The sequence below is a fragment of the Jatropha curcas genome, chromosome 9, assembly GCF_041381405.1.
Source record: "Jatropha curcas cultivar XTBG-Jc1 chromosome 9, XTBG_Jcur_1.0, whole genome shotgun sequence".
NCBI lineage: Eukaryota > Viridiplantae > Streptophyta > Magnoliopsida > Malpighiales > Euphorbiaceae > Jatropha > Jatropha curcas.
Window position 1 is genome coordinate 9,794,117 of NC_143159.1, and position 27,500 is coordinate 9,821,616.

At 33.3% G+C, this 27,500-nt stretch overlaps 1 protein-coding gene, 1 non-coding gene and 1 pseudogene across 2 annotated transcripts; all 3 read right to left on the reverse strand.

Moving 5' to 3' along the window:
* Window positions 1-572: 572 nt before the first annotated feature.
* On the reverse strand, window positions 573-1,201 carry LOC149493604 (pectinesterase inhibitor 1-like; annotated as a pseudogene).
* Window positions 1,202-15,687: 14,486 nt separating this feature from the next.
* Window positions 15,688-16,382, reverse strand: LOC105635510 (putative invertase inhibitor). Its single transcript, XM_012218581.4, has one exon. It carries the CDS (start codon window positions 16,301-16,303, stop codon window positions 15,755-15,757), a length of 549 nt encoding a protein of 182 aa, XP_012073971.1. The 5' UTR covers window positions 16,304-16,382; the 3' UTR covers window positions 15,688-15,754.
* A 6,720-nt stretch (window positions 16,383-23,102) lies between these two features.
* Window positions 23,103-23,208, reverse strand: LOC149493605 (small nucleolar RNA R71). The gene has a single exon (XR_016322783.1). It is a non-coding gene; the product is annotated as a small nucleolar RNA R71 (small nucleolar RNA).
* Between the last annotated feature and the right edge of the window lie 4,292 nt (window positions 23,209-27,500).

Below are 27,500 nucleotides of genomic sequence, written 5' to 3' on the forward strand. Positions count from 1 at the left end.
CAAATATGTGATACTGAAAGATTCATACATAATAAACATGTCTCAATTTCTCAGTTAACGTCGCCATTAACCAATTTAAAATTTTGTAATGTTTAAAATTTTGTAATACTAGAATGTGGCTAGCAACTAAACATCAATTTTCAATCATCTACTCATAGTAATATATTTTTTACTAGTATATATTTCTTTTAAATAGATTAGATGGAAAAAGTACTACTGAAATATAATATAATTTATCTTAAAAACATATTAATTTTAGATTTAGAGGAGACAGCGGAGAAAATCTCTCCACTCTCACTTATCTATCGTTATATTTATTTGACGGAGATTGTGTGAGATAAATAAAGATATTAATCAGAGATTTTGGAGATATTTTAGGATTAGTTATTTATTAAAGGTAGCATATTTTCAAATGTGGATGCTATCAAAGCCATAATTAAATTATATGATTCTAGAATTATAAGCACTATATCCAATATGGCATATATATATTAGTAGAGATACCATCTCATTTAAAATTCCTCGATAAACATATATATATATATATATATATATATATATATATATGATCACTAGGTTGCAGGAGGCATAGAATTCCAAAGAATACTTGTAACCCTATCTCCAATATTGATAAAATACCTTGTAACTTGGATTTTATCCGACATCGTTTCAATACGAGCCTTAGCATCGGCAAGTGCCTTTTCACAATAGTCAGCACCATCAGCAGCCACCAACGTATCATAATTAGCTGTTTGATACTCTCCTTCTTTACCTCACCATACGCACTTCTAAAACACGCTGTTATGTAAGCATAATCGTCTACACACTGATTTAGGGCGGCTTTAAATATGGATCCGCTGCTGCTTATCAAGCCATTGATGTGATCTCGAGTTTTGTTTGAGTCATTAATGGCCAAGTCAAAGGTAATTTTTGCTAGGGTTTTATAATTTGCTGCAGATGAAGTCCGACTGTCGGATTGGAGAGTTTTCATGCAGAATTTAGGGTTTATGGTTTTATCACATATGTTTTTGAGTAATGGTAATGGGTTTGCAGAAGTTGGAGGTAGAGATTGGAGGAGAAAGAAGGACAAGATAAGAGAGATTAATACTACAAATTTAGTTTGAGAATCCATTAGCAGAGAAAATAGGTTCAAAGAAGATTTGGGTTTCGTTTCTGGTTGTTGTTTGATTTATAGGAGTATGTTGGAAACTATTTTGGGAAGTTTTCCTTTTTTTTTTTTTTTTTTTTTTTTTTTTTTTTTTTTGAAATTATTTGTTGAAATTATATTAAAAAAAAAAAAAAAACCGTATCTGATTCTTTTTTTTTCTTTTGTCCATAGGCTCAATGCGTTAGGATAACAAAATGATAAACCAGCTATTTATGTAAATTAGTTTAGCTAACCAACTATTGTTTACATGTATTTATCCAATGAATATGTGTATTTGTACCAAATAACAGTTTCAAGTTAATGAAAATATTTTCCAGCCTATCTAAACTTACATGGTATCAGAGCTTTTCTCTCTATTCGTATACAGCGAATTATGAAAAATTGAAAGATTAGTTTGTGTATGATTTGGATTCTATTTGTTAATTTTTTTTATAATCTATCGTGAATTAGCAACTGATTTATCTGTATTGGAACTTAATGTTTTTTTTTTTTTTTTTTTTTTTTTTTAATGGTGTATACTTAGGAACTACCTAAGAATTTCTGCTGTTGGGTGACTGGATCTTTGATCATCCGGTGTACATCTTACACTATCTCAAATAAAATATGCCAAAACTGTCTCTGACAAAACATGTCATTAGACATGCTTACCGAGTCAGTTTGGACTAGAACTCACCATAATTTTTTAAATTCAAATCGGCTGAAAAATAAAAATAAATAAAGGTTAATCAATATTTTTATTTTTTAAGGTTGCAATATCAACTCTTTTAAAGAAAAATCAATTTTTTAAATTATTAATTAATTACGGAAATTCAATTTTTATTAATTATTAATTAAACATGGAAAGTCAATCTGGCAATTTGTTTCCCATTTATAAAAATTTTTACCAATTTAAATAAAAGGAATTGGTAAAATGGAAATCTGTCTACTTAACCTCTCAAGATTTTTTTTTTTTTTTTATTCATAATAACTTCAATAACCCATTGGATTCTGTTGCTACAAAATCTGGCATTGGGCTCACAAAAATAGTTATATAAAAATTGCCATTCTTGGCATATGAGATTTTTTTTTTTCCGTTTTTTGCAATAATAATGCCAAAAGAAACTATAAATAACTTGTGTGTGTGTATATATATATATATATATATGATTCTAGAATTATTATAAAAAATATAATTCAATTTGGCATTCATATTAATAGATATAACATATATATATATATATATATATATATATATGATTCTAGAATTATTATAAAAAATATAATTCAATTTGGCATTCATATTAATAGATATAACATATATATATATATATATATATATATATATATATAATATCAAGGGAAGAAATATTCAAAAGGATGTAAATACATATATCTCTTAATTTTATTAGTGATTTAAAAAAACATGCAAATAACCGATGATCAATTAGTTGTTGCATGAGACTTAGAAATTAGAATCTCAAACAATAGTTATAACCCTATCTCCAATATGAATAAAATACAATGTAAGTTACTAAGTTGGATTTTATGCGACATCATTTCAATACGAGAATCAGCAGCAGCAAGTACCTTTTCACAATTGCTAGCACCATCAGCAACCACTAATTAACGTATCATAATTAGCAGATTCAAAATCTTCTTCTTCAATGTCACTATGCACGCTTCTAAAACCTACGATACAAGTATACTAGTCTACAAACTTTTTTATGCTGGCTTGGATATGGGTTTGTTGCTGCTTGTCAAGCTATTGATGTGATTTTGGGTCTGTTCGGCAAAATTTGGTATTTTGATAATTGTTAGTTGTTTTAATAGTTAATTATTGTTTGAGTAGTTTTTTTATAAAATGGTAAAAACTAAGCATTACAGGGATGAACTTTTTATAAAACGCTACTTCAATTTTTAAAAGTTAATTCAAACGCTATCTTATCGAACACTATAAAAAATAACTAAAAACTACTTAAAAAGCTGTTGTCAAACATGACTTTCAAGTTTTATATTGGAGTCATGAAGTGCTAAGTCAAGGGTAATTTCTGCTATAGGATTTTATAATTTGCGGCTAACGAAGTTAGACTATTATGATGAGATTTTAAGCTAACATATTCAAGATTGAGAGAAATCTCAGAGATGAAGTCAAAAGAGAATTGGGAAAAAATTTGTTTCTCATTGATTAAAACAAAATGATATAGCTACTGTGTTTATATAAAACTAATCTAGAACATTATGGAAGGTAAGGTAAAACATGTTGAGTTGTCAAGTGGGGACAGCAAAATAGAAAATAAAATAAATACAAATAATATATTTAACACACCCCCCCCCCGGGACCCCCAAAGATGGAGTTGGTGAGAATTCCATCAAACCGATCTTGGACAAAAGATGAGAAAACTGCGCAGAGGGTAATGTCTTGGTGAACACATCAGCTAATTGTTCTTTGCTAGGCAGGATTTAGTAGTAATGAACCCTTGTTGGGGTTGATCTCTCACCATATGGCAGTCAATGTCAATGTGCTTCGTCCTCTCATGGAAGACCGAGTTTGCTGCTATGTGAAGAGCCATTTGGTTGTCACAAGATAATGTGATGGGTAGAGATAATGGGATTTGGAAATCCCTGAAAATGTATGAGATCCACTTAATTCACAAACAGTCACAGCCATGGCCCTGTACTCAGCTTCTGCAATGGATCTACTAACAGTGTTCTGCTTTTTGGATTTTCATGAAATGAGTGCATCACAAAAAATATACAATATCCAGATAAAGATCTCATAGTGGTGAGGCAAGATGCCCAATCAACATCATAAAATGCTTTCAAGGTATAGGAGTTGGATGCAGGGAAGAATAACCCTGTGTTAGGGAAGGTTTTTAGGTACTTGAGGACATGTAATGCTACCTTCAAGTGAGTGGAGGTGGGATGTTGCATAAATTGGCTTAATTGTTGTACAGAAAAGGTTACATTTGGTCTAGTAAGGCTTAGGTAAAGCAGCCTGCCTACTAAACTTCTATAATGTTCATGTTCTTTCAATGGTTCACCATTTTCTAAAGTGAGTTTGAGACTTTGGATGGAAGGTGTATATACTAGTTTGGCATATAAGATTCCTGCCTCTTGTACTAGGTCAAGAATGTATTTCTTTTAAGTAATACACATGCCAGGAATTGACCTAGCAATCTCTAATCCCAAGAAGAATTTTGCATGTCCAATGTCTTTAATTGTGAATGTCATTCAAAAAATGCTTGACACCAACTAGTAAGGATTCATCAAAACCAGTGAGTAAAATATCATCAATGTATACCAATGGTGCTATAAAGCTGGAATTAGGACCTATGGTGAATAAATAATGGACATATGAAGATTGTGTGAACCCATATTCTATTAAATGCTTAGTGAATTCCCTATTCCATTATCTACCTGCTTGTTTTAAACCATATAGGGACTTCAGTAACTTATAAACTTGTCCCAGTTTGCTTTATGGTATCCTGCAGGTGGTATCATATATATGTTTTCATTTAATGTTCCATGCAAATACGCATTATTTATGTCTAGTTGGTGAATAGGCCAGCCTTTTGCAGTAGCAATAGCTAAGAACAACCTTACTGTCACCAACTTAGCAACAGGTGAAAAAGTGTCATTGTAATCTAGACCTAATAGCTGAGTATAGCCTTTAGCTACCAAGCGGGCTTTATATCTATCAACAGACCCATTTGATTTGTATTTTAGTCTATATATCCACTTTGATCCTACCGCTTTCTTGCCTTTAGGTAAATCAATAAGGACCCATGTATTATTGTTTCCAAGGCATCAATTTCTAGTTGCATAGCATGTATCCAATTGAAATCAGATCCAGCATGATTATAAGAAACAGGTTCAAGGACTTTAGACAAATTGGATATGCACGCACTATATAATGGATGAAAAAATAAGGGAATCAATGGAATTGAAAGAGTAAGGAAAAGAAATGTTACTTGATAAAAGCTACTAAGTAACATCTGATGTGCCATTAGAAGTAATAGTTCTATTAATGCTCAATTTTTACCCATACGCTCGATGATGAAAATTCTCAGATTCTTAATTAATTTGGCATTGGTGGTTTTTCGGATTATTCAGTTCACACTTTTCTTAAATTAAGGTACCTATTGGGTTTCTTAGAGAATAAAATTATTGGGTTTAAAATTGTAAAAGGTTAATATTTGCTCATAATTATAAACTAGCTTAATTAATTACGTTTAGTTTCAGGTTTTGGCCCAAATAATTAGCCCATAAAACCCCATTGTTGCTAGCCTTCAAATCATTAAAATTCAAGATTCTAAAAGAAAAAACGTGAAGGTTGAGGGGAGGCAACTAAAGAGAGTTCAAGCCTAATACAAAGTCTAAAAAGGGATTAAAAGACAAACCTGATGGTAGGATATAAAAGGAGAGGGACATGAGCTTAAGAGGGGGAGGGGAATATAGCAGCAACAAAAAAAGAGAAGAAAACTTATTAAAACAAAACAGCAAGAAAAATAGCAGAAAAATAGACATGAGAAGTAAGAAGGAGAGGAAGAGAAGAGACGAATTCCTCGATACGAAGAAAAGGATTGTATCTTAGACAACTAACGAATGAAAATTAGTTCAGGAATCGAAAAAGGTAAAAAATTCTTGAACTGAGGGCATTAACACATCAAAAATCCATAATGTCATGTTATTATTTAATGGACATTCTATTGCTCTAGTTAAAAACATTTACTATCAATGATCTATATCTTATAAGTGTTTAGATTTTGAGTTCTCAAACTCAACAAACTAATCGAAAATAGAGGTGTTAGATTTTTCTATGTAATTTTTTATAGAGTCCATTGATGGTGTTATATTTTCTGGTTTAAATCTGATTTTTGTTGAGGTAATTAAATAAACATGGCTTTGTGTTTTAAAAAAAACGAATCTGAGGTGATCTTAGTTGATTTGGTGTTAATATGGGTAAGGAACCTGAGTTTTGTGGCTTATTTCAGTAATATTTTCCCTTGAAAACGCTGGAATCTCATACTGGCTCGTATCAAATGCAAACTGGTATGTAAAAGGCTTACGCACATATTGTTGTTAAGCCTTGCGTACCAGTAATAAACCTTTACGCACCCGTTGATCAGAGGCAGCTAACCAATTGATGGTTTTGGTTGTCTTTATTGTTTATTTATTTATTTATTTTATTCATTATGTAATATTATATTTTCTAGTTTTTAAATTCTAATCTTCCAATTTTTTTAATTTTAATAATTTATATCATTTTATTTGATTTTAAATGATTTTCTCAGTTGTTTTATGATAATTTTAGTTTAACTTGTATTACTTTTCTCTTGCATCATAATTTAGATTTTATTGCATATGTCTTGTTTTTGTAATTTTAATTAACTGAGACTTTATTATTTATTTTGTTATTTTAGATATTTATTAGATGAATGGTTAAGGTTGTATGTCATATCTTTTAGATGAATGATTATGATTATTTGATTAGATTACTTATTCATTTACTTATTATTTGTGGGAATGTAATTAATTGGTTGTAGGATATTTATTTATTTCTTGAAAGGGGATGTAATTAATTAGTTGTAGGATTATTTTTGAGATGTAATTCTTTTCTCTTCCCTCCTTTCTTTGTATGTTTAGTAGTTTGTTGTGGATGCTTAATTTATTTTCACATTTGTGATTGATGCCATATCAATGTTTAAACAATCTTTTGGTTTTCAAAATTAAAACTTTTCTTTGAAAAGAATTTTCATTAAATAATCAGGCTTAAAAATTAAAATCAACCTTTATTTAAATAAACCAACAAAGTGGAGGTTGGTGCCATGGTTGGGTGGGCTTGGCTGCCTAACGCCTTCCCAAGCCCACACCTAACATTTTTATTCAGACTTTGGTTAAACGGTTGGGCTTTCTGCGAGGAATCCAATCGCTATATGGTAATTGTCCTGGATTTTATCTGGGTGGGCTTTGACACATTCCATCTTCCCTTGGGCCTTTGGGCCTTGACATAATGCTAAGTCGTTTTGTTAGGCGAAAGCCCACAAGTTCCCACAGAGTCTTGCATCCAAGAAGGTTTTACCCAAATTCTAGTGCTTCTCCTTAACTCAGGTTGTGTAATCTCGTTACTATTTGCAGATGGTAACGATATATCATGATTTGGAGGGTTGTAACCCTATCTCCAATATTGATAAAATACTTTGTAACTTTGATTTTATCCGACATTGTTTTAACACGAGCCTTACCATCGGCAAGTGCCTTTTTACAATAGTCAGCGCCATCAGCAGCCACCAACGTATCATAATTAGCAGTTTTATATTCTTCTTCTTCAACCTCACTATACGGACTTCTAAAACGCCATATGATGTAAGAATAATAGTTTACACACTTTTTTAGGGCTGTCTTGAATATGGGTTTGTTGCTATAACAAGCCATTAATGTGATCTCGAGTTTTCATTGAGTCATGAATTGCCAAGTCAAAGGTAATTTTGGCTAGGGTTTTATAATTTGTGGCTGATGGAGTTCGATGGTCGGATTGGAGAGTTTCCATGCAAAATTTGGGGTTTAAAGTTTTATCACATATGGTTTTGAGTAATAGTAGTGCGTTTGCGAAAGTTGGAGATGGAGATTGGAGGAGAAAGAAGGAAAAGAGAATAAAGATTAATACTACGAGTTCAGTTTGAGAATCCATTAGTGGAGAAAAATAGGTTCAAGAAGATTAACATATGGTTCCTGTTTCTTATTTGATTTATAGCAGCAGACTTGAGCTATTTTGGAAGGTTATTTATTAAAAAAGAAATTGTTTTTGTTTTCAAAAAAAAGAACTCTATATGATTCTCACCCTTTTTTGGCCTTTTGTCATGAAGAGAATGAAATATTATTATTTATTTGTAGTTAACTGTATTTTAATCGAGATTCGAAGTTCAATGAAATTGATTTGCTTAATAACAGTAATAAATCTGAAATTATTTAAAAGAAAAGAAGACATTAGAATTACAAGATTATTACTTTAATTAAATTATTAACTGGATTGATTAGTAATAATAGAAAAATAAATAAGGTTGCTGAGATGATGGCTGTGAGAGAAGCCTTAAGCTAAATCAAAACAAAGTAGTGGAGTAATGTTATTCTGGAATCAAATGCTCAACTTTTGTTAAAGCGATTTCGAATTCAACTTATTCCGATCGCTCATCTTTTGGAATGCTAGTGATTGTAAGTCTCTTATAGCGGAGACTAATATGTGTCTATTGTTTTTGTTCATCGATCTGCGAATGGAGTAGTTCATGCTCTTGCAAAAGTTTCTCATTCTCTGTCATATTTAGTGTAATTAATCTTTTCAAAGCAGAAGATGTTTAGTGTTTAGCTTAATCTTCTGCTGCTACCAATTCTTTACAGTTCTAGGCCTTCTAGTCGTTCACATACCCAACAAACAAAAAAAAAAAACTAGGAGAAGAAGGGCTTGCTAAGTTGGTCAACGAAAAAAAAAAAAGAAAAAAAGGTACTTAAGTTTTAGACAATCCTATGGAAGAAAAGGAAGTCTTTAGGAATGGAGTTAAACGGCACATCGTTCTACTTCTGCAGCTTTCCGGAAAACTGGGATGGCCTGAGTTTGAAGAACATCTTTGTTGAGATTTGATTCTGTTCTAGATGTCTTTATTCCTGCTAAAAGAAACAAAAGGGCCAGAGATTCGGGCTTGTGCATTTCGCTGAAGTTGTTGACCCTAGCAAATTGTCTTATGATTTATCTGATATATGGATTGGAAACTACAAGTTATGGGCAAGAAAGGCCAAGGATCAATTGAAGGCAAAAGGGAAGCTGGTGTTGAATATGGTTCAGAGAAAAAGCCAAAACAGGTTTCTTCAGCCACAACTCTTGGGACAACAGGAAGTACACAAAAGTTGTCTTAAGCAAGCCAAAAGTGTCGATCAATGTTGTCAGTCAAAAAGTAGCTGAAACATCTATAAGGGTATCTTATTAACAAGGATACTCTTGTGTGGGCTTCAATGGAGTTTCCGTCACTTAAAAAAGAATTTGGAATGGCTGGAAAAATGCGGGATTGGGTGGTTACATGATCCAGCTCAATTCTTTTTCATAAGAAAAGAATCAAGTAAACTCTCTTATCAAAGGGTCTCAACGGGAGGTTGCAAGGTCCTGCTATAGTTTCAATAAACGGAGGAGATGAAATCTTTTTTGGATAATGATAATTATATACTCATTGGTTCTCTGGTTGCAAACCATAGAGTCCTGGTATTGTTTAGGGATCTTACCGTCTTGTTTGGTTAAAGTGCAAAGGGTTCCCTGTTAATATATGGTGTGAAGAATTTTTTTCAAAAGGTTGGCTCTTTGATTGGTTTCTTTGTAAGCATAGATGAGGCCAAAAAATCAAAAGCCAGATTGGATGATGGTAGGATACAAGTGTCAACAAAATTCCCACAAACCATCAATACTTCCATGCAGGTGAAAGTGGACGACCATATTTATTTGGTGAAAGTTATAGAAGAAAATTTAGTTAGCCCTTTTGATTTTGAATTGAGTAAAGAAGAATTAGTTGGCGATCAATGGTGGGAGAATGTATCTTTAAGATGTATGTCCATACATTCAGGTAGGAGGGTGTATCGCCGGTAAAAAAACCCGATTAGAGTCTAAGCGACAAAGAAGAGAAAGTCAATCAGACGAAGGAGACAACTCATTCAAATATAGACCTTTGGATTGGATGACCGCGGTATTTGTAGAACATGGAGGAAGTGTTGGATCCTTATTCCAATAGAGAAGTTAAAACGGATTGCAAGGCAAACATAAATAAAGGGTCTGAAAGAAGTATGCAAATTCTTTTTTTAACAATTAATGACATAGATTATGGAGAGAATGAATTGGGCCAGCCTACTCAAAGAGGATTGAACCTTAATTCTCAACAAGTAAGTGGGCTAAATGGTAAAAATGATTCTTTTTAAGCAAATGGTATCCAATTAACTGTGGACTTATCAAATTATAATGTTAAGAGAATGGAGATGGAAGAAGTAAACAAGCCAATTTTCCTCTTATCACAGATGGGTCTTTCTCTAGAAAAATACAAGCCGATTGTCGTAGGAAAACAAATAAAAGATCAAAGTTAATAATGGGGAATTCAGAAAACACACAAAAAAAGTGAAAATGGTGATCTAAGGGCTTTAGCAGATGGAGAAAATATGGAAAAGGAAATTGAAGCATAAAGAAGTTAGGAAATAGGAAAGGCAGTGGCTTTGACCTATAATGGCCCAGACAATGACATGATTTAAGGGTTTGTGGAACTGTAACAGTAGTTTCTTCTTCTTTTGATGGTTAGGTGGTCATATTTCTAAACAAAACTGGTAGTGCCTAGAATTCTTTCTTTAAATGTAAGAGGGTTAGGGAGGAAAGGGAAAATTAGATCAATAGAAGCTTGGCGAGAAATGAGAAAGTGAATGTTATTTTTTTGCAGGAATCGAAGAAATCTGAGTTGAGTAGGAATTTTGTGGAAAAACTTTGGACAGAAACAAATTTTGATTGGGCTTCTGTGAAATCAGAGGGGGCTTTCGGTGGGGTATTGTCAATTTGGGATAAGGCCTCTTTCTCTAAAATTGGTTTAAATGTAGAAAATGGTTTTCTGTGGATTTTAAGTAAGTTTTCTAATGAAGAAGAGCTTTGTAATTTAATAAATGTCTATGCTCCTACTGGAAGTGGAACAAGAAACACCATGTGGAATGATTTGAAGAATGTGGCTCAAAATGCTCATGGGTTGTTTTGTTTCGATGGTGACTTCAATGCAGTTAGGGATCCTCTTGAAAGGAAAGGGTGCAGGCTAGAATCTTCTGGTAACAATGAGTTCAACTCTTTCATCTCATCTTGTGATCTGTTGGATTTTCCTTTAATTAATAGAAGTTTTACTTGGATAAATGCAGATGGAAGCAAAATGAGCAAACTTTACAGGTTTTTAGTTTGTAAAATTTGATTTCTAAATGGCCGAGGCTTCAAAACTTTGGCCTTATGAGAAGTATATAAGATCATTGTTCCATTCTCCTTGGAGAAGAATTAGCGGATTAGGGACCAAGACCTTTTCGCTTTTTTAATGTTTGGTGTGAACATGTTGATTTCTTGAAACTAGTCGAGGAGAATTGGAAGAAGGATGGGATCGTTGGGTGGGATGGCTTTGTTTGTTTGAGCAAATTAAAAAGATTAAAGCAAGCACTCAAAGAAAGGAACAAAAATACATTTGGGATTGTCCAAGAAGAAATTGCAAGTTTTATTAAGTCAATTCACGAATTAGATTTAAAAGTTGAGGTTGGTACTCTCTCTGAGGAAGAAGTTTCAAATAGAAAGGCTTTATCGTCCAAGCTTTGGGCGATTCATCGCTATAATGAAAGTATTCTCAAGCGAAAGGCTGGGGTTAAATTGGCTCAAGGCTGGTGATGCAAACACACTTTTTCAATAATGGTCAACAGAAGGTACATCAAGAATTTCATTGGAGGCTTGAATGTGGATGGTGATTGGTTATCAAACAAGGATAAAATCAAGTAGGAATCCAAACAATTTTTTGCTGGTGTCTATAGGGAGAGGCGTGTAAAAAGGCATGTTCTTTCTAGCCATTCTTTTAAAAAACTTTCTTTAGAAGATAGAGTTATGCTAGAGATGCCGTTTTCAGAAGAGGAGATAAAAGTGGCACTATGGAGCTGTGACTTGACGAAAGCTCAACCCGATGCATATATGAATTCTACAAAAAAATTTGGGAGATTGTTAAGGAAGAGTTATGCAAAGTTTTCTATGGATTCTACTCTTCTGGTAGAATGATAAAAGGATAAATTCTAGTTTTATAACTCTTATCCCTAAGAAGAGCTCTCCTCAATGCCCAAATGATTACAGACCCATCTCTCTAATAAGCAGTGTATACAAGATCATTGCTAAATTATTAACATTGCGGTTGAGAAAGGTAATAGGTAGTATTGTTGGTGAACCACAATCTGCTTTTATTAGTCGTAGACAGATGATGGATGGGATTTTGATTTGCAGTGAAATTGTCCATGAGCTTAAAAAGCGAAAAGCAAAGGAGTCACTTTTAAAGTAGACTTCGAGAAGGCATATGATTGTATCAATTGGCATTTTCTTCTAGACTCAATGGAAAAGATGGGATTTGGTCCTAAATGGAGATTGTGGATGTCAGAATGCTTAAGCAACTCAAAGTTATCTATTCTTGTGAATGAGTCTCCTACAAATGAGTTTTTAATGACAAGGGGACCTTCTCTCCCCCCTTTCTTTTTCTTATAGCTGCAGAGAGGTTAAATGTCATTCTAAATAACACAGCAATTGGTGGTTTTCTCTCTGGAGTAAAAGTGGGAGCTTGGAGGAGGCTATATCATATTTGCAATTCACTGATGATTCGGTAATTTTTTACAAAGCTAATTTGGAGCAAATGAGAAATTTAAAGAGACTGTTTTTGTGCTTTCAACTTGCTTCTGGTTTAAAGATAAATTTTATCAAGAGTAAATTATTCGGGTTAAACTTATCTGAAGAGGGGTTGAGCAATTTGGCTAATTCATTGAATTGCTCAAAAGGATGCCTTTCCGTTTAATATTTAGGCATCCCAATTGGCGGTAGCCCAAGAAAGATAATATCATGGCAACCGATCATTGAAAGATTCAAATCAAAACTAACGAGATGGAAAGCAAGATATCTTTTTGTGGTGGGTAAAGTGGCATTGATAAAGTCTGTACTTCGCCCTCTTCCCTTGTATTATATGTCAATATTCAAAGCTCCTGTTTCAGTCATCTCCCGGATTGAATGTATTCAAAGACAATTTCTGTGGGGAAAGGGAATGGAAGGCGAAAAACCATTAAATTGGGTAGCATGGAAGACCATTTCTACTAGCAAAAAGGCAGGTGGTTTAAGAACATGGCTCTTCTTGGTAAATGGTGGTGGATGTTCAAATTTGAAAAAGGTTTTTATGGAAAAAATATTGATAGCAAAATATGAAGAGTACGTTTTCTCTACATCCAACTCAAAGTTGAATTTATGGAAAAAACTTGTTCCTCTTTTGCAGGATATTGTTTCTATTGGTTCCAATCAACCTCAAATTGCAGATATTTGAGAATTGTTTTCAAATGGATCGTTGGTAACGGAAAACAAATTCATGTTTGGTTGGTACATGAAATCCCTTTAAGAGCTATTCATCCTAGACTATTCAGACTCGCCTCAAATAAAAGAGCTAGCATTCATCAATAAGGTACAATTTTGGATGGCTTGTGGAAATAGGATATTGAATCGAAAAGGGAGTTGAGATGTTTTGAATCGGATACCTAGAAACAATTAGAATCAGAGCTAAATGATATTTTTTTAATTCCAGATCAAGAAGATAAAGTAATTTGGACTCATGATTAAAAAAAAAAAAGTGCAATTTCTATTGAGAATTTTTATTCTTTGATTGAGCGAAACGAAGTTGAAAACTATGGTATTGATTTCAATTTGAAATATCTATGGTCCTATCTTATTCCTGCAAAAATTTCAAATTTTGCTTGGAAATGCTTCCTCATTATGATTCCTTGCAAATTGAACTTTTTCATAAGAAATATTATTGTCAATCCTAGCAAAACAAATTGGTCTTTGTGTAATATAGAGATTGAAACCACTAATCATGTTTTGCTCTTATGTCCATTGGCAAGTGAAGTATGGTATTTGGTTTTTAGGTGGTGGGGTGTTTCAGCAGTAAGCCCTCCTTATGTGATCAATTTTGACTGGCAATGGGACAGTTTTGTCTCTACACTTGGTTCACATATAGTTTGGAATATGGTGTTTTTCATTATTCTTTGGTCGTTGTGGCTAAGAAGAAACAAAGCAGTTTTTCAACTGAAATTGTAGATGCTTTGGCTATTCTTGATATTATTAAGCTAAAGAGTTCCGAAATTATTAAATTTAAGAATAGAAATTTATATGCCAATTTTTCATATTGGGCTTCGTTTCCCCTTCTTGTTTGTGATAGTTTACATGGTCCAAATGGGAATAGGCATCCTGATCATGATTTTGTTGGTTGGATTGCACCTTTGCCCAGGTTTTTCAAATTTAATGTAAATGGTTCAGCTCTCAGTAAACCGAGTCTGTAGGAACAAGGAGTGGCTTGAGAAATTCAATGGGTGAAGTTAATTGTTTGCATCTTCTACAAAAAAGTTTGGAATTTTGGACTCTAATAAAGCTGAGATTCTTGTTATTTTTGAAGCCATTCAGCTTTTTGCTTCTTTGGATTTTAAAAGTTGTTGAATCAAATTCTAGAAATACAGTAACTTGAATGCTAGGTAAAGACAAGCGACCTTAGATTTGGAGAAAAATTTTAATAAAATAGAAGCTCTCTCTTTAGTTTGTACTCATATTTCATTCAACTTGGTTAGGAGACATAAGAACGTATTTACTGATTTCTTTTAGATAAGAAGAATGTTGACGCTTTAGTGGACTTTTTAACTTGGTTTTTTTGTGTAACCACTGGTATCCAGACCGTATATCTAGAAACTGCCTAATATGATCGGGGCTTAATCACAGTTAAAGCTCTTCGCCCCTCATTGCAAGTGCGTTTAATTGGGATTGTATCCGAGAGCTCTTCCAATATGCTCAGCCTCAATTGTTAACTCAGCCACAATCCATAGGTTGGTTGTAGTTATTTTTACTGTTGCTTAATTATAGGTGAGTTTTTTTGGAATATTTTGCATCTCTTTTTCTTAGTTCAAAAGAAGGAGAGGATTTCATAATCTAACTGTATTGTTTTTGTCAAGTTTTTGTTTAACAATTTCAAGCTAGTTATGGGTGTATTTTTTTATTGCCGATAGAAACAAAAAATTTAGTGGAACGCTCTGTGTCACATCTCATTTGTATACTTAAGGTTTTACGATTTGATGGCCAATAATAGATAAGACTCAGAAAGAATGTTTATTTATTTATTTATTTATTATGACAATCAAGTAACTTGAAGTTGGTTAGTCTGTGACAATCTAGCACATGGATTTAAAAAAACAAAAAAAAAAAAAAAAAAAAAAAAAAAGAGGAGAATGACTTACCACACTGTTACCACAAGTTCAGCCGGCTTGAATTTAGCTCGAGTTTAACGATATTCAGTTGAGAAACTCATTGAGCCTGTCGAGCTTATAGCTATACTCGTCCATCTGCACATATATGTAGTCTTTAATTTCAACATCATCAAATGTCCTAAATTCCATAACACAAGACCTTTGTCCATTTATACATATCGATTATAAAATTATTCACAATGATCGTTTAACATTTCTTCCAGTATAATGCAAAATATAACTATTTCTTATATTCAATTTCAATTGATTATAGAATCATTCCAATTTCAATTTAATAATACATGATGTATTAATTCAAAGGGAAGCCTCTACGAAAGGAAGAAATGTTGAACCTCCACAATAACTATTATATTGTCTGAAACTGAAAAAAAACAGAGGTAGGGATAAGTGTTAAATTGAGTAAATGATGTAATACAGCAAATGTTTGATGACACGCATCTCCTGAATCATACATGCTCGTATAAATATCAAAACACTAAAATATATTATTTTATTTATCGTGCTTGGCCCAATTCAGGCCATGACGTATCAAAGACGATTTGTGATAACAAATGAAATAAAACTATAAAGTCGAACCAAATTATTTCTAGTAGTAATATTAGTAGTAATAGTAGATGGGATTTGAGCTTTTTCTCTTGTCAATTCATCTTCACATTCTTTAGCATCATCACCAGCAATTTTCGCATCGTAATTAGCAGTAAGAGGATCTTCTTCTATTTCTTTATCTGCACTTTTAAATGAAGCAATCACAGCTTGATACCAAAACAAGCAAGTCTGCAAAGCATGATTTTTATTGCTTGTAAGAAGATTTCCAATAAAAGTTTGGGTATCATTGGCCTTAGAAATCCCTAATTGGAGGCTAATATGGGCAAGAGTTTTGAGATCTGCAGAGTTAGTTTTTGGATCTATCTCAAGAGCATTGACACAATCTTCAAATTTTGTTTGTGAGAGTTCCTGTGTTTCACTGCAAATGTCTTGAACCAATTTTGATGGAGAACCTTTTGCTCTTAAATTAGGAATTAAGAGCATAAAAATGGCTGTACGGAATATCAGTTGGTATTTGCTTGTGAAATCCATGATTTTCTGGTTTTAGGGTTTTTCTGGTTTTGTTTGATTTTGAGAGGTTATTTATAGCCATGATAAATAAGTTTAGTATGGAAGGAAGTTTACTATGATTTCAAAGATAAATTTATATTGATATGATAAAAATCAATTTGATTTGATTTTAATTATCTTAAAACGCTCATTGCAATAATTTCGTAATTTCGTTTAATTAGGGACTAATTTTGGAAGATTATATATATATATATATATATGGAAATATGCTTTTAGATATGTTTGGATTTGTGTGATTATAATAATCTTTAAGCTCTATTTAGGAAGGAAAATTTTATTGAAAGAAATTAATATGTGAATAAAATCTATAATATACAGAATATTTTGGAAACTTTACATGTTTGAGCAATTTTACTCTATTTTGAACTTTTTATCAATTTTAACAAAATTGTGACATTTTGTAGCATTAGCACCCTCACTTACAATTAAAGAACACAAATAAACGATCTCCATCATTTTTAAATCATTATGTGACTCTAATAAAAATTTAAAAATTAAAAATAATTTCATTAGTCTAAATAAATTATATCATACATATTAAATTTTAAATTTTGAAAAATGCGCTAATTATAATTTAATAACGTAAGTTTTTGTTACTTACCACAAAAATTTTTAAGCATGACATAAAAATTAAATTGATAAATATAATTTTTAATTACATTTTGTTATATTACTTTTATTTTAAGGATGAAAAATCCTAATTATAGTAATTTTTTGGGATTGATAATATAATTAAATTATTGTTCATTTAATAAAAAATAAATAAATTATTTTTTAATTATTTTAATTATATATCAAATATCATATATCTAAATTTATAGATGTGTTACTCGCTAGATGTAAATATAATTTGATATTCAAAGGACATTTAAAATTTTATTCAATAAAACAAGAAATTATATTAAATACCATATTATGTATATATTAAATATAGTAATATTATTCGGTTCTAAATTTTTATAACTAGAATCAATTATTTAATATTACGTTAAAATATTACATTCTTACCATATTTAATATATGCAATATCTACCTTAATATTATATTATATATTTATATATATATATTAAATATGGTAATATATATACCTATGATATGGTAATACAATAAAATATGATAATACTATTATACGGTAATATATGTGTATTACATGAAAATATATACATATTAATGGAAATATATACATATTTATACGGTAATACAATATAATATAGTAATGCTATTTTTATCAAAGAATAAAAAATATTCTAAAATAAAAAAATTGAAATTTTGCTTTTCAACGATCACACTTAGTTATTTAAATTGACGAAAGTGAATTTATTTAATTTGATTTTTAAAAAATATGATTCAATTTTGAAAATCAAAATTTTCTTTATCACTGTAATAGTAAAAATAAGTCCAAACTTATAAAAATAAAAATAAAGCAATTAACCAAATCAAATTGATTCGATTCCATTTTATTTTTATTCACTGTTCAATTTAATTCAACTTTTATTTTTAAAAAAATAGTTGGAATTTCATTCACTTATATTTGGTTTGCTAAACCCTAATTAATTTTCTCCACATTATCATATCAATGTATTAATTAAATGTATAAGGTATGTTGTATTATACATTTTTATCTTTTGAACTTTATAATTCTCTATTAATTTGTAAATCAATTACTAATTACTTATTTATGATTAAAAGATAAGAGTTAAACCCATCATTGATTTCTTCCAAAATAATACAAATAATTAGCCGATGGATTCCCACATCAACCGGTTCGATCGAAACATTAATAAATCTTAGAGGGTATATTAGGAGAAAAAGGAACTGTTTTGGAAGAAAGAATGACACGTGTAGTGAACCCAGATGGTCAAATTCTGTCCTAGGACAATATAGAAGAAAGATAAGCATATGAAATGGAAATGAAGCCATATAGAGCAAAACTTATCAAAGCAAAATTAAAACTAAGAAAGCTCAACTCTTGTCTGGAATAAATGAGTTCCAAAATTTTTGGAGAATTCACTTATAAATTCAAAAATTTTATATTTAGAATAAAAGAGAAAAGAAAATTCAAATTATATGAAATTTAACATAATTAAATTAAATTCTACCAACACGTGTATTGATAGATTCATTCACTTAATACTTTATCTAGGGTTATTAAATGATGAGAGATAAATATTTGAATTTCAAATTTCAAATCTCTCTTATCTCAAAACCTATCAATTTTTAGTGGGGACTTAAAGTTACATTTTGCATTGCTACATATGGTTTGCCTTGCTATATATATGGGTAAAAGTGACATTTTATGCTTAATAATTCTATATCAACTTAAGTCAACAATCATTACAGATTAAAAAGCATTCTAATTAGAATTTTTATCTATATAATAATAGAGGAATAATAATTAATGTTCGTCATTTGTTCACGGTAAAAATAAAAAAATTACAATTTAATATATATAAATGTAACACTTATTTATATACAATGAAAAGAGAATAATAAATACATACAGTTAAGTATGATCCATACAATAAGTTTTCATGTGGACTAGCAAATGCAATTGCTACAAGTCTCACATGGTCAGCAAGATTTAAATTATGATAGTTATTGCAGTTAAAGTCAAAATTTAAAACTTAAATTTAAATTTTGAATATGTGATTTCACAATGTTTTTTTCTTTTTTCTTTACTATATAGGCAAGTCTTATCCTATAATTTTAATGTCCCTTCATCTTTGAATTTGGTGACAGACTTTTCAATTTTTAACCCTTCAAAGAAAATATTAAATTAAATTTTTTAAAATAATACATAATAAAACTAAAAATTAAGTGAGATTTAAAATGAGAAAGTTTTTAAACTATAAAATTAATTAAAGCCTAACAATCTATTATATCAATTGCAATTTTTTTTTTTTTTTTTTTTTTTTTTTTTTGTAAGAGAACAATTATATTAACTCAAGGAATAGAAATCTACATCCCAAAATTGGAGACAGGCAAGACAGTAGGCTGCTCTAATGAGAGAATGAGCACCTACATTTCCGCTCGTCATAACCCACTTAATAGAGACATCAAGCCTATCATTAAAAAGAGACTTACAATCCAAAATAATAAGACCAAACTCAAACAAATCTAAGAAATTAGAAGTTATAGCTAAAGAAACAAGTTGCGAATCTATAAAAAGCACACCTCTTCCTGGCATGTGATCCTTTACAAACTGTAGACTCCTATGTAAAGCAAGAGCTTCACTAAAAGCAGGGAATTCCTACCCTCATAGTAACCAGAAATAACTCTTAAAAACAGACCTTCCTTGTCCTTGAAAATTGCACCAAAACCGAGCAATCCAGCAGCTTGAAAAATCGCACCATCCACGAAATCCAACAAGTCTGTTGAATTAGTGACATCAAAAGGGGCCCGGTCACATAGCAACATGTGCGTTGAGGGATTGGCATGGGTTAGTAGCCTTGCCTTTGCTAAAGTCCATTCATGCAAATAGTTGCATGGATTTGGAAACAGGGACGTGCTTGTTTTCCCAAACGTGAGAGTTCCTCGACTGCCAGATATTCCAAACTAGCATCGAAAACAGGTTGAGACGCGACCTGTCCACTAACGTCAGGACCTGCACAAAAAATGCTTTAAAATTATGGTTAGTTGGAGTGACAAAGTCCCCATGTCTCCACACCGCCCTAGCCCCCACACACCCCACCAACACGTGATCAATATCCTCTACAGATTGCCAAAACGGACATTGAATAATAACATTAACTTTCCTACTACTCAATCTCTCTCTTGTGGGCAATACATCTCTCAAACCCCTCTTTGAAAAATCCCAAACCTTAGGAGGAACTTCCATTCACTATACTCAACTCCAAAAATCTTCATTAGACAAAAACCCCTCCCTATCCAATAACCTAGTAGACACAAACTACCCCGATTTAATGCTATAGATCCCTCTCTTTTCAAAATGCCAATTGAGGTTATCCTCCCTATGCCCAATACTAATGGAAAGGGTACGAGAAGGGTAAGGAGGGGGAAGGGTAGGGAGAGCTATAATAAAATAATATTGATGTTTGAAAAGGGGTGAATTAGTGGAATTGTAAAAAGAGATAATCCATATTCTTTGTGTTTGGAACGAGGGAAAGAGAGGGGTAAATAATTAAAAGTAGTACAAAAATATTTAGTTACCTCTCCCTCTCCTTACACCTCGAATTGGGGTGTAGCAAAATTAGAGATTTGAGAGGTAAAGGAGGGTAAGGCTTCCCTTATTTACCCTCGTCCTTCCTCAACTCATTCCCCCATCCCTCCTTCAAATCCAACCAAACAGAAGTAAGAGAAATATTTAGGATTACCCAAACATCCCTAGCACTAAATAAATTCAAGATCTTATTAGCATCCCATCACTTCACCACTGATAGGTGTTAATTTCATAGTGTTTTTAATATAGTTTTTATTAGAATTTCAGTTTTATTACTTTAATTTGATTTTAATTCACCTCTAGTATAATTGTGTTCAAAGCTTCCTTGAATCTTAATCCGCTTGATCTAAGAGAAAATTGTAGGAATTTGGCGCAGAAAAGAACTTTACAATGCAAGACACTTAGCTTCTAGCACGGCCAGGCCGTGCTAGAAGGCACAACCGTGCTAGAAGCTAAGGAAACCAAAGGAGAGACAGAAGAGAGCACGGCCAGGGTGGTGTCAAAAGGCATGGTCGTGCTACAATGGGACCAGGGCGTGTCAAGCCTAGCACGCCCATGGCAATTCTAGGCAGACTTCCAGAAGAAAGCACGCCCTGCCTGTGCTTAGTAGCACGCCCGTGCCTCAGGGAATCATTAGCCCGTGCTGCCTAGCACACCCCGTGCTTCACTAGCCAGACTTCCAGACTAAAGCACACCCAGCCCATGCCATGAAGCACGCCCGTGCTGCGCAGGCGGAACCAACGTGAACTAGATACGCAAATCAAGCTTTTTATCACATGGGCCGACCTCGGGGAGTTTCCTAAACACACTAAACAAGACCTAGACCTATTTTGGGAGAAAAAGGAGTCCTAATCAAGAGGAAATCAAAAGCCTAAACAGTCATGATCTCCTATAAAGGATTTTGCACTAAATAAGGATTCTATTTCCTAAAAGGAATCAGACTCACCTCCAGGAGCTCTATATAAAGAGGGAAACTTCTCATTGCTAGGGATCTCGTTTTTTTTTCTTTGTGCAATTCTTTACATAATTCTCTCTCTCTCAAAGACTTCAAGCATCTAAGAATTGTGCCAAGAATCAAGGAAGCCATCCACATAGTTATGATACAGTTTTTATTCTAAACTCTTCATCTTGTTTCTTTCTTTTATTATTGTCTTTAAATATGATGAATGATTCAAGTATGATTGAGTTTAATTTAATTACTATGTCCAGCTAAACTCTTATACTAGGGATTTAATGTAATTTAATTCGATTCCAGTTTATAATATTAGATTTGTTTTTCTTTGTTCTCGTTATAAATTATTATTGTGCTTAATGCTTCCAGGCAGAAAATTTCCCCTGGATTGAGTTATTTCAATAATCACATTCGGGAGAAGGGTTATTGATATGAAAAAGATAATAATTTACTTGAGAATAATAACTTGATGCGGAAGCTATATAGTTTGACTCAAGGGGGGTTTTCATAAGTTAATAAATTATTAAGTTGTGAACTCACAAAACAACCATAAAACCTAATGATCTGATTTATGTTTAATTTCACTATTAAAAGATAGGTAATTAAACTGGATTAGAATAGCTAACAATAAATCGGGAGAGCTTGTTAGTAACTTTAGGGTTGTTTCTCCTACTTGAACAATTAAAGTTGATTAATGAACTAATAGAATAAGCTGGATAGAATTAAGTAAAATCAAATTTCCTAGTAGCTTAATTCTCTGATTTCTTTTCACCTGAATTTTGTGTTTGATCTCTTCTGTTTTTACTTTAAAGTTTATTTACCTTATAGCAATTCTCTCTTATCATCGTCTAAATAATAATAGGTTAACATAATTTTGGTAATTGATAAACAATCCTTGTGGATACGATACTCTCTTACTCTATATTACTTGTTGCGATTTCGTACACTTGCGAAAACCGCTGTCAAGTTTTTGGCGCCGTTGCCGGGGATTGGCGTATCAATATCAATACGAATTACCCTATTGTTAATTTAGACACTCTTTTATTTAATTTTCTTTAAAGTACTGTTCCAGGTGTTTTATGCAAAGAAGATCAAGGAATACTGAACCTCTAGTCTTTGATCCAGAAATTGAACGAACTCTTCGAAGGCTCAACGCTGCAAGGAAAACACAAGAAATAAAACTCGAACAACAAGCAGACATGGCCAACGAAAATGAAAATGAGAATGAAAACATAGTCGGGCCACCACTTCAACATCCGGTCCGTACCTTAAGGGATTATACAACACCTAATCTGAATGGGACAACCTCAAGTATTACTAGACCTAGGGTAGAAGCTAACAACTTTGAGATTAAACCCGCAATTATCCAAATGCTCTCTACCTCGATCCAATATAGGGGTTTGCCTAGTGAAGATCCTAATGCTCACATCACCAATTTTCTGGAAATTTGTGACACATTCAAACAAAATGGTGTTTCTGAAGATGCAATCAAATTAAGACTTTTCCCATTCACTCTTAGGGATAAAGCAAGGTCCTGGCTACAATCGTGTCCCACTGGGAGTTTTACAACATGGGATGAATTAGCTCAAAAATTCCTAGCTAAATTCTTTCCATCCTCAAAAACCACCAAGTTGCGCAATGAGATAATGACATTTGCTCATCATGATCAAGAGAGCTTGTATGAAGCTTGGGAAAGATTCAAGGACTTGTTAAGAAAGTGCCCACATCACAGTTTGCCCAAATGGTTACAGGTACAAACTTTCTATAATGCATTATCTCCTAACATCAAAATTACTTTAGATGCAGCTGCAGGTGGATCCTTTGAAAAGAAAGGAATTGATGAAGCATATGAGTTGATAGAGGAGATGGCAAGCAACAACCACTACCAAAACAATACCGAAAGAAAAAGAACCGCAGGAGTCTATGAAATAGACGCCATTACAGCACTTAATGCCAAGGTAGATAACATGGTAAGGAAATTGGACATGTTAACTACTAATCCTGTGAATGCTGTTATGCAAATTTGTGATAGATGCAATGGACAACATGGAATTGGGGAATGCATCATGGACTCCTTAAATCCACAAACTTTGGAGCAAGTGAACTATGTGATGAATCAAGGAAGAAAGAATTACCCTTATTCAAATTCATATGATAACAGGTTAAGGAATCATCCTAATCTATCCTATGGTAATCCTAACAATGCCTTGAATGCACCACCAGGGTTCCATCCTCCGGAAAAGAAATCTCATGATGATCTCCTCACTGCTCTTTCCAAATCACACATGGAGTTCATGAATGAAACTAGAGAGAACCATAAAATCCAGCAGGCTGCAATAAGAAATTTGGAGATTCAACTAGGGCAATTTGCAAACATGATGGCATCTCGACCTCAAGGTACGTTACCTAGTAATACTGAAAAGAATCCAAAAGAACAAGTGCAGGCTATCACCTTGAGGAGTGGCAAACAAATAGATGAACCACCAAGGAAAGAAAAAGAAGAAAAAGAACAGCCAAAGGTGCCTATCATTGACTTAGAAGAACAGGAAAAGGTAAAACCCTATGTTCCCCCTGTTCCCTTTCCACAAAGATTAAAGAAAGCACAAGATGACAAGAGCTTCCTCAAGTTTCTGGATGTGTTTAAGAAGCTTCAAATCAATATTCCTTTTGCTAAAGCTCTTGCTCAAATGCCTAGCTATGCTAAATTCCTAAAAGATATCTTGAGCAAGAAACGAAAAATTGATGATCAAGGAACGGTAATGTTAACGGAGGAGTGCAGTGCAATTATCCAAAACAAATTGCCTCCAAAGTTAAAAGATCCAGGAAGTTTTTCTATCCCTTGTAATATTGGTAATCTTGACTTTGAAAAGGCTTTGGCGGATTTAGGTGCTAGCATTAATCTTATGTCCTATAAAGTTTTTAAGATGCTAGGTATGGGAGAGCTAAAACCAACAAGGATGTCTTTGCAATTAGCAGATCGTTCAATTAAATATCCTAGAGGGATTGTAGAAGACGTGCTTGTAAAGGTAGGTACATTCATCTTTCCTGTTGATTTTGTTATTCTTGACATTGATGAAGACAGGGAAGGATCTCTAATCCTGGGACGACCTTTTCTTGCAACTGCAAGAGCATTAATTGATGTCTATGAGGGTAAGTTGACTCTAAGAGTTGGACAGGAAGAGATTGTATTTGATGTACTTAAATCTTGTAAACTTCCTATGGACTATAGAGACTGTTTTAGAATTGATGTTGTTGATGAATGTGTGGAAAGCACTTTGCATGTCGAAAATAACATGAATGAACCAAGCACCCTGAATGAAAAAGAAAAGGAACCACCTAAGCATGAACTAAAACAACTTCCACCTCATTTAAAACATGCATTCTTAGGTGAGAACCATTCTTTTCCTGTTATTATTTCTTCTCACTTAACGCTTGATCAAGAGGAAAGGTTGTTGCAGGTTCTACGTAGGCACAAGAAAGCATTAGGGTGGTCTATCTCGGATCTACAAGGAATAAGCCCGAGTGTGTGCATGCATAAAATCTTGATGGAAGAAGACTACAAACCTTCAATCAAGCACCAAAGGCGACTGAATCCAAACATGAAGGAGGTAGTCAATGCTGAAATCATCAAACTCCTAGATGCTGGTATCATTTATCCGATTTCAGACAGTAATTGGGTAAGTCCTGTCCAAGTTGTTCCAAAGAAAGGAGGTATGACTGTTATCTCTAATGAAAACAATGAATTAATTCCCACAAGAACAGTCACAAGTTGGCGTGTGTGCATAGATTACAGAAAACTAAATAAAGCAACACGCAAGGACCATTTTCCTCTTCCCTTTATTGATCAAATGCTTGAAAGACTTGCAGGTTATCCTTTTTATTGTTTCTTAGATGGCTATTCAGGGTACTTTCAAATACCCATAGCTCCTGAAGACCAAGAGAAAACTACATTCACTTGTCCTTATGGCACTTTTGCCTATAGGAGAATGCCTTTTGGGTTATGCAATGCCCCTGCAACCTTTCAAAGGTGCATGATGTCCATCTTTTCGGATATGGTGGAAAAATTTATTGAAATATTCATGGATGACTTTTCTGTGTTTGGTTCTTCTTTCGATGCATGCCTTCATAATTTATCTTTAGTAATGCAACGATGTGAAGACACTAACCTTGTGTTAAATTGGGAAAAATGTCACTTCATGGTTAGTGAAGGTATTGTCTTAGGGCATAAAATCTCTCAAAAAGGGATTGAAGTAGACAAGGCAAAAATTGAGGTAATTGAAAAACTACCTCCTCCTAACACAGTGAAAGGTATAAGAAGTTTTCTTGGGCATGCAGGGTTTTACAGGAGATTCATAAAGGACTTCTCAAAAATCACTAAACCTCTTTGCAATCTATTAGTTAAAGATGTTCCTTTTGATTTTGACAAAGAGTGTTTAGATGCTTTTAACAGGTTGAAGAAGGAGTTAATCTCAGCCCCGATCATCACTACACCAGATTGGACTTTACCCTTTGAACTCATGTGTGATGCTAGTGATCATGTTGTAGGAGCTGTTCTTGGACAAAGAAAGGACAAAAAGTTGCATGTTATTTATTATGCCAGTCGCACATTAAATGATGCGCAACTAAATTATGCAACTACGGAAAAAGAATTGCTAGCTATTGTTTTTGCTTTTGACAAATTCAGGGCATATCTAATTGGAGCTAAAACAATAGTCTACACAGATCACTCAGCCATCAAATACTTGCTGGAAAAGAAAGATGCAAAGCCGAGACTCATTCGTTGGGTACTTCTATTGCAAGAATTTGACTTAGAAATTCGAGACAAAAAGGGGACCGAGAACCTCGTTGCGACCATCTCTCCAGGCTTGAATTGTGGGAAGAAGATACAAGCGAGCTACAAATCAATGAAAGCTTTCCCCATGAGCAACTTCTTCTAGTAACAAATGCTAAAACCCCCTGGTACGCTGACATAGTTAATTATCTTGTTTGCAAAATTCCTCCTCCTAATTTTTCTTACCAACAAAGGAAAAAGTTTTTTCATGATATCAAATTCTACTATTGGGAGGAGCCATTTTTGTTCAAGTATTGCAGTGATCAGCTATTCAGGAGATGTATACCGGAAACTGAAATAGAAAGTGTCCTTAAATTCTGACATTCAATGGAATGTGGAGGTCACTTTGGAGCAAGCAAAACAGCTGCGCGTATACTAGAAAGTGGTTTGTATTGGCCTAATCTCTTTAAAGATGCTTATAACTATGTTCATCTTTGTGATCGTTGTCAAAGGTTAGGTAACATTTCGAAGAGACATGAGATGCCCTTAAATAGCATCCTTGAAGTCGAAATCTTCGACGTATGGGGTCTGGACTTCATGGGACCTTTTCCACCATCATATTCAAATCAATACATTCTAGTGGCGGTGGATTATGTGTCAAAGTGGGCAGAGGCTGTTGCTCTTCCAAATAACGATGCCAAAAGTGTGATGAGCTTCATCAAGAAAAACATTTTTACAAGGCATGGCACTCCTAGAGCAATAATCACGGACGGAGGTAAGCTTTTTTGCAATAAATATTTAGATTCCCTTCTTGCAAAATATGGTGTCACTCGTCGTGTAGGTACTCCATATCATCCTCAAACAAGTGGACAAGTAGAGGTCACTAACAGAGAAATCAAAAAGATCCTCGAAACCACTGTTGGACAATCAAGAAAGGATTGGTCCAAAAAGCTAAACGATGCTCTATGGGCCTACAGAACGGCATTCAAAACGCCTATAGGTATGTCTCCATATCGCATGGTGTATGGTAAGGCTTGTCATCTTCCTGTAGAGTTAGAACATAAGGCGTTTTGGGCCATTCAATTTCTTAACTTTAATGCCAAAGAAGTGGGACAAAAGCGCTTGTTACAGCTAAACATGATGGATGAATTGCGCCTCCATGCTTATGAAAGTGCTAAAATCTACAAAGATCGCACTAAACAATGGCACGATAAGCACATTATCATGAGGGATCTAAAGGTAGGCCAGCAGGTGT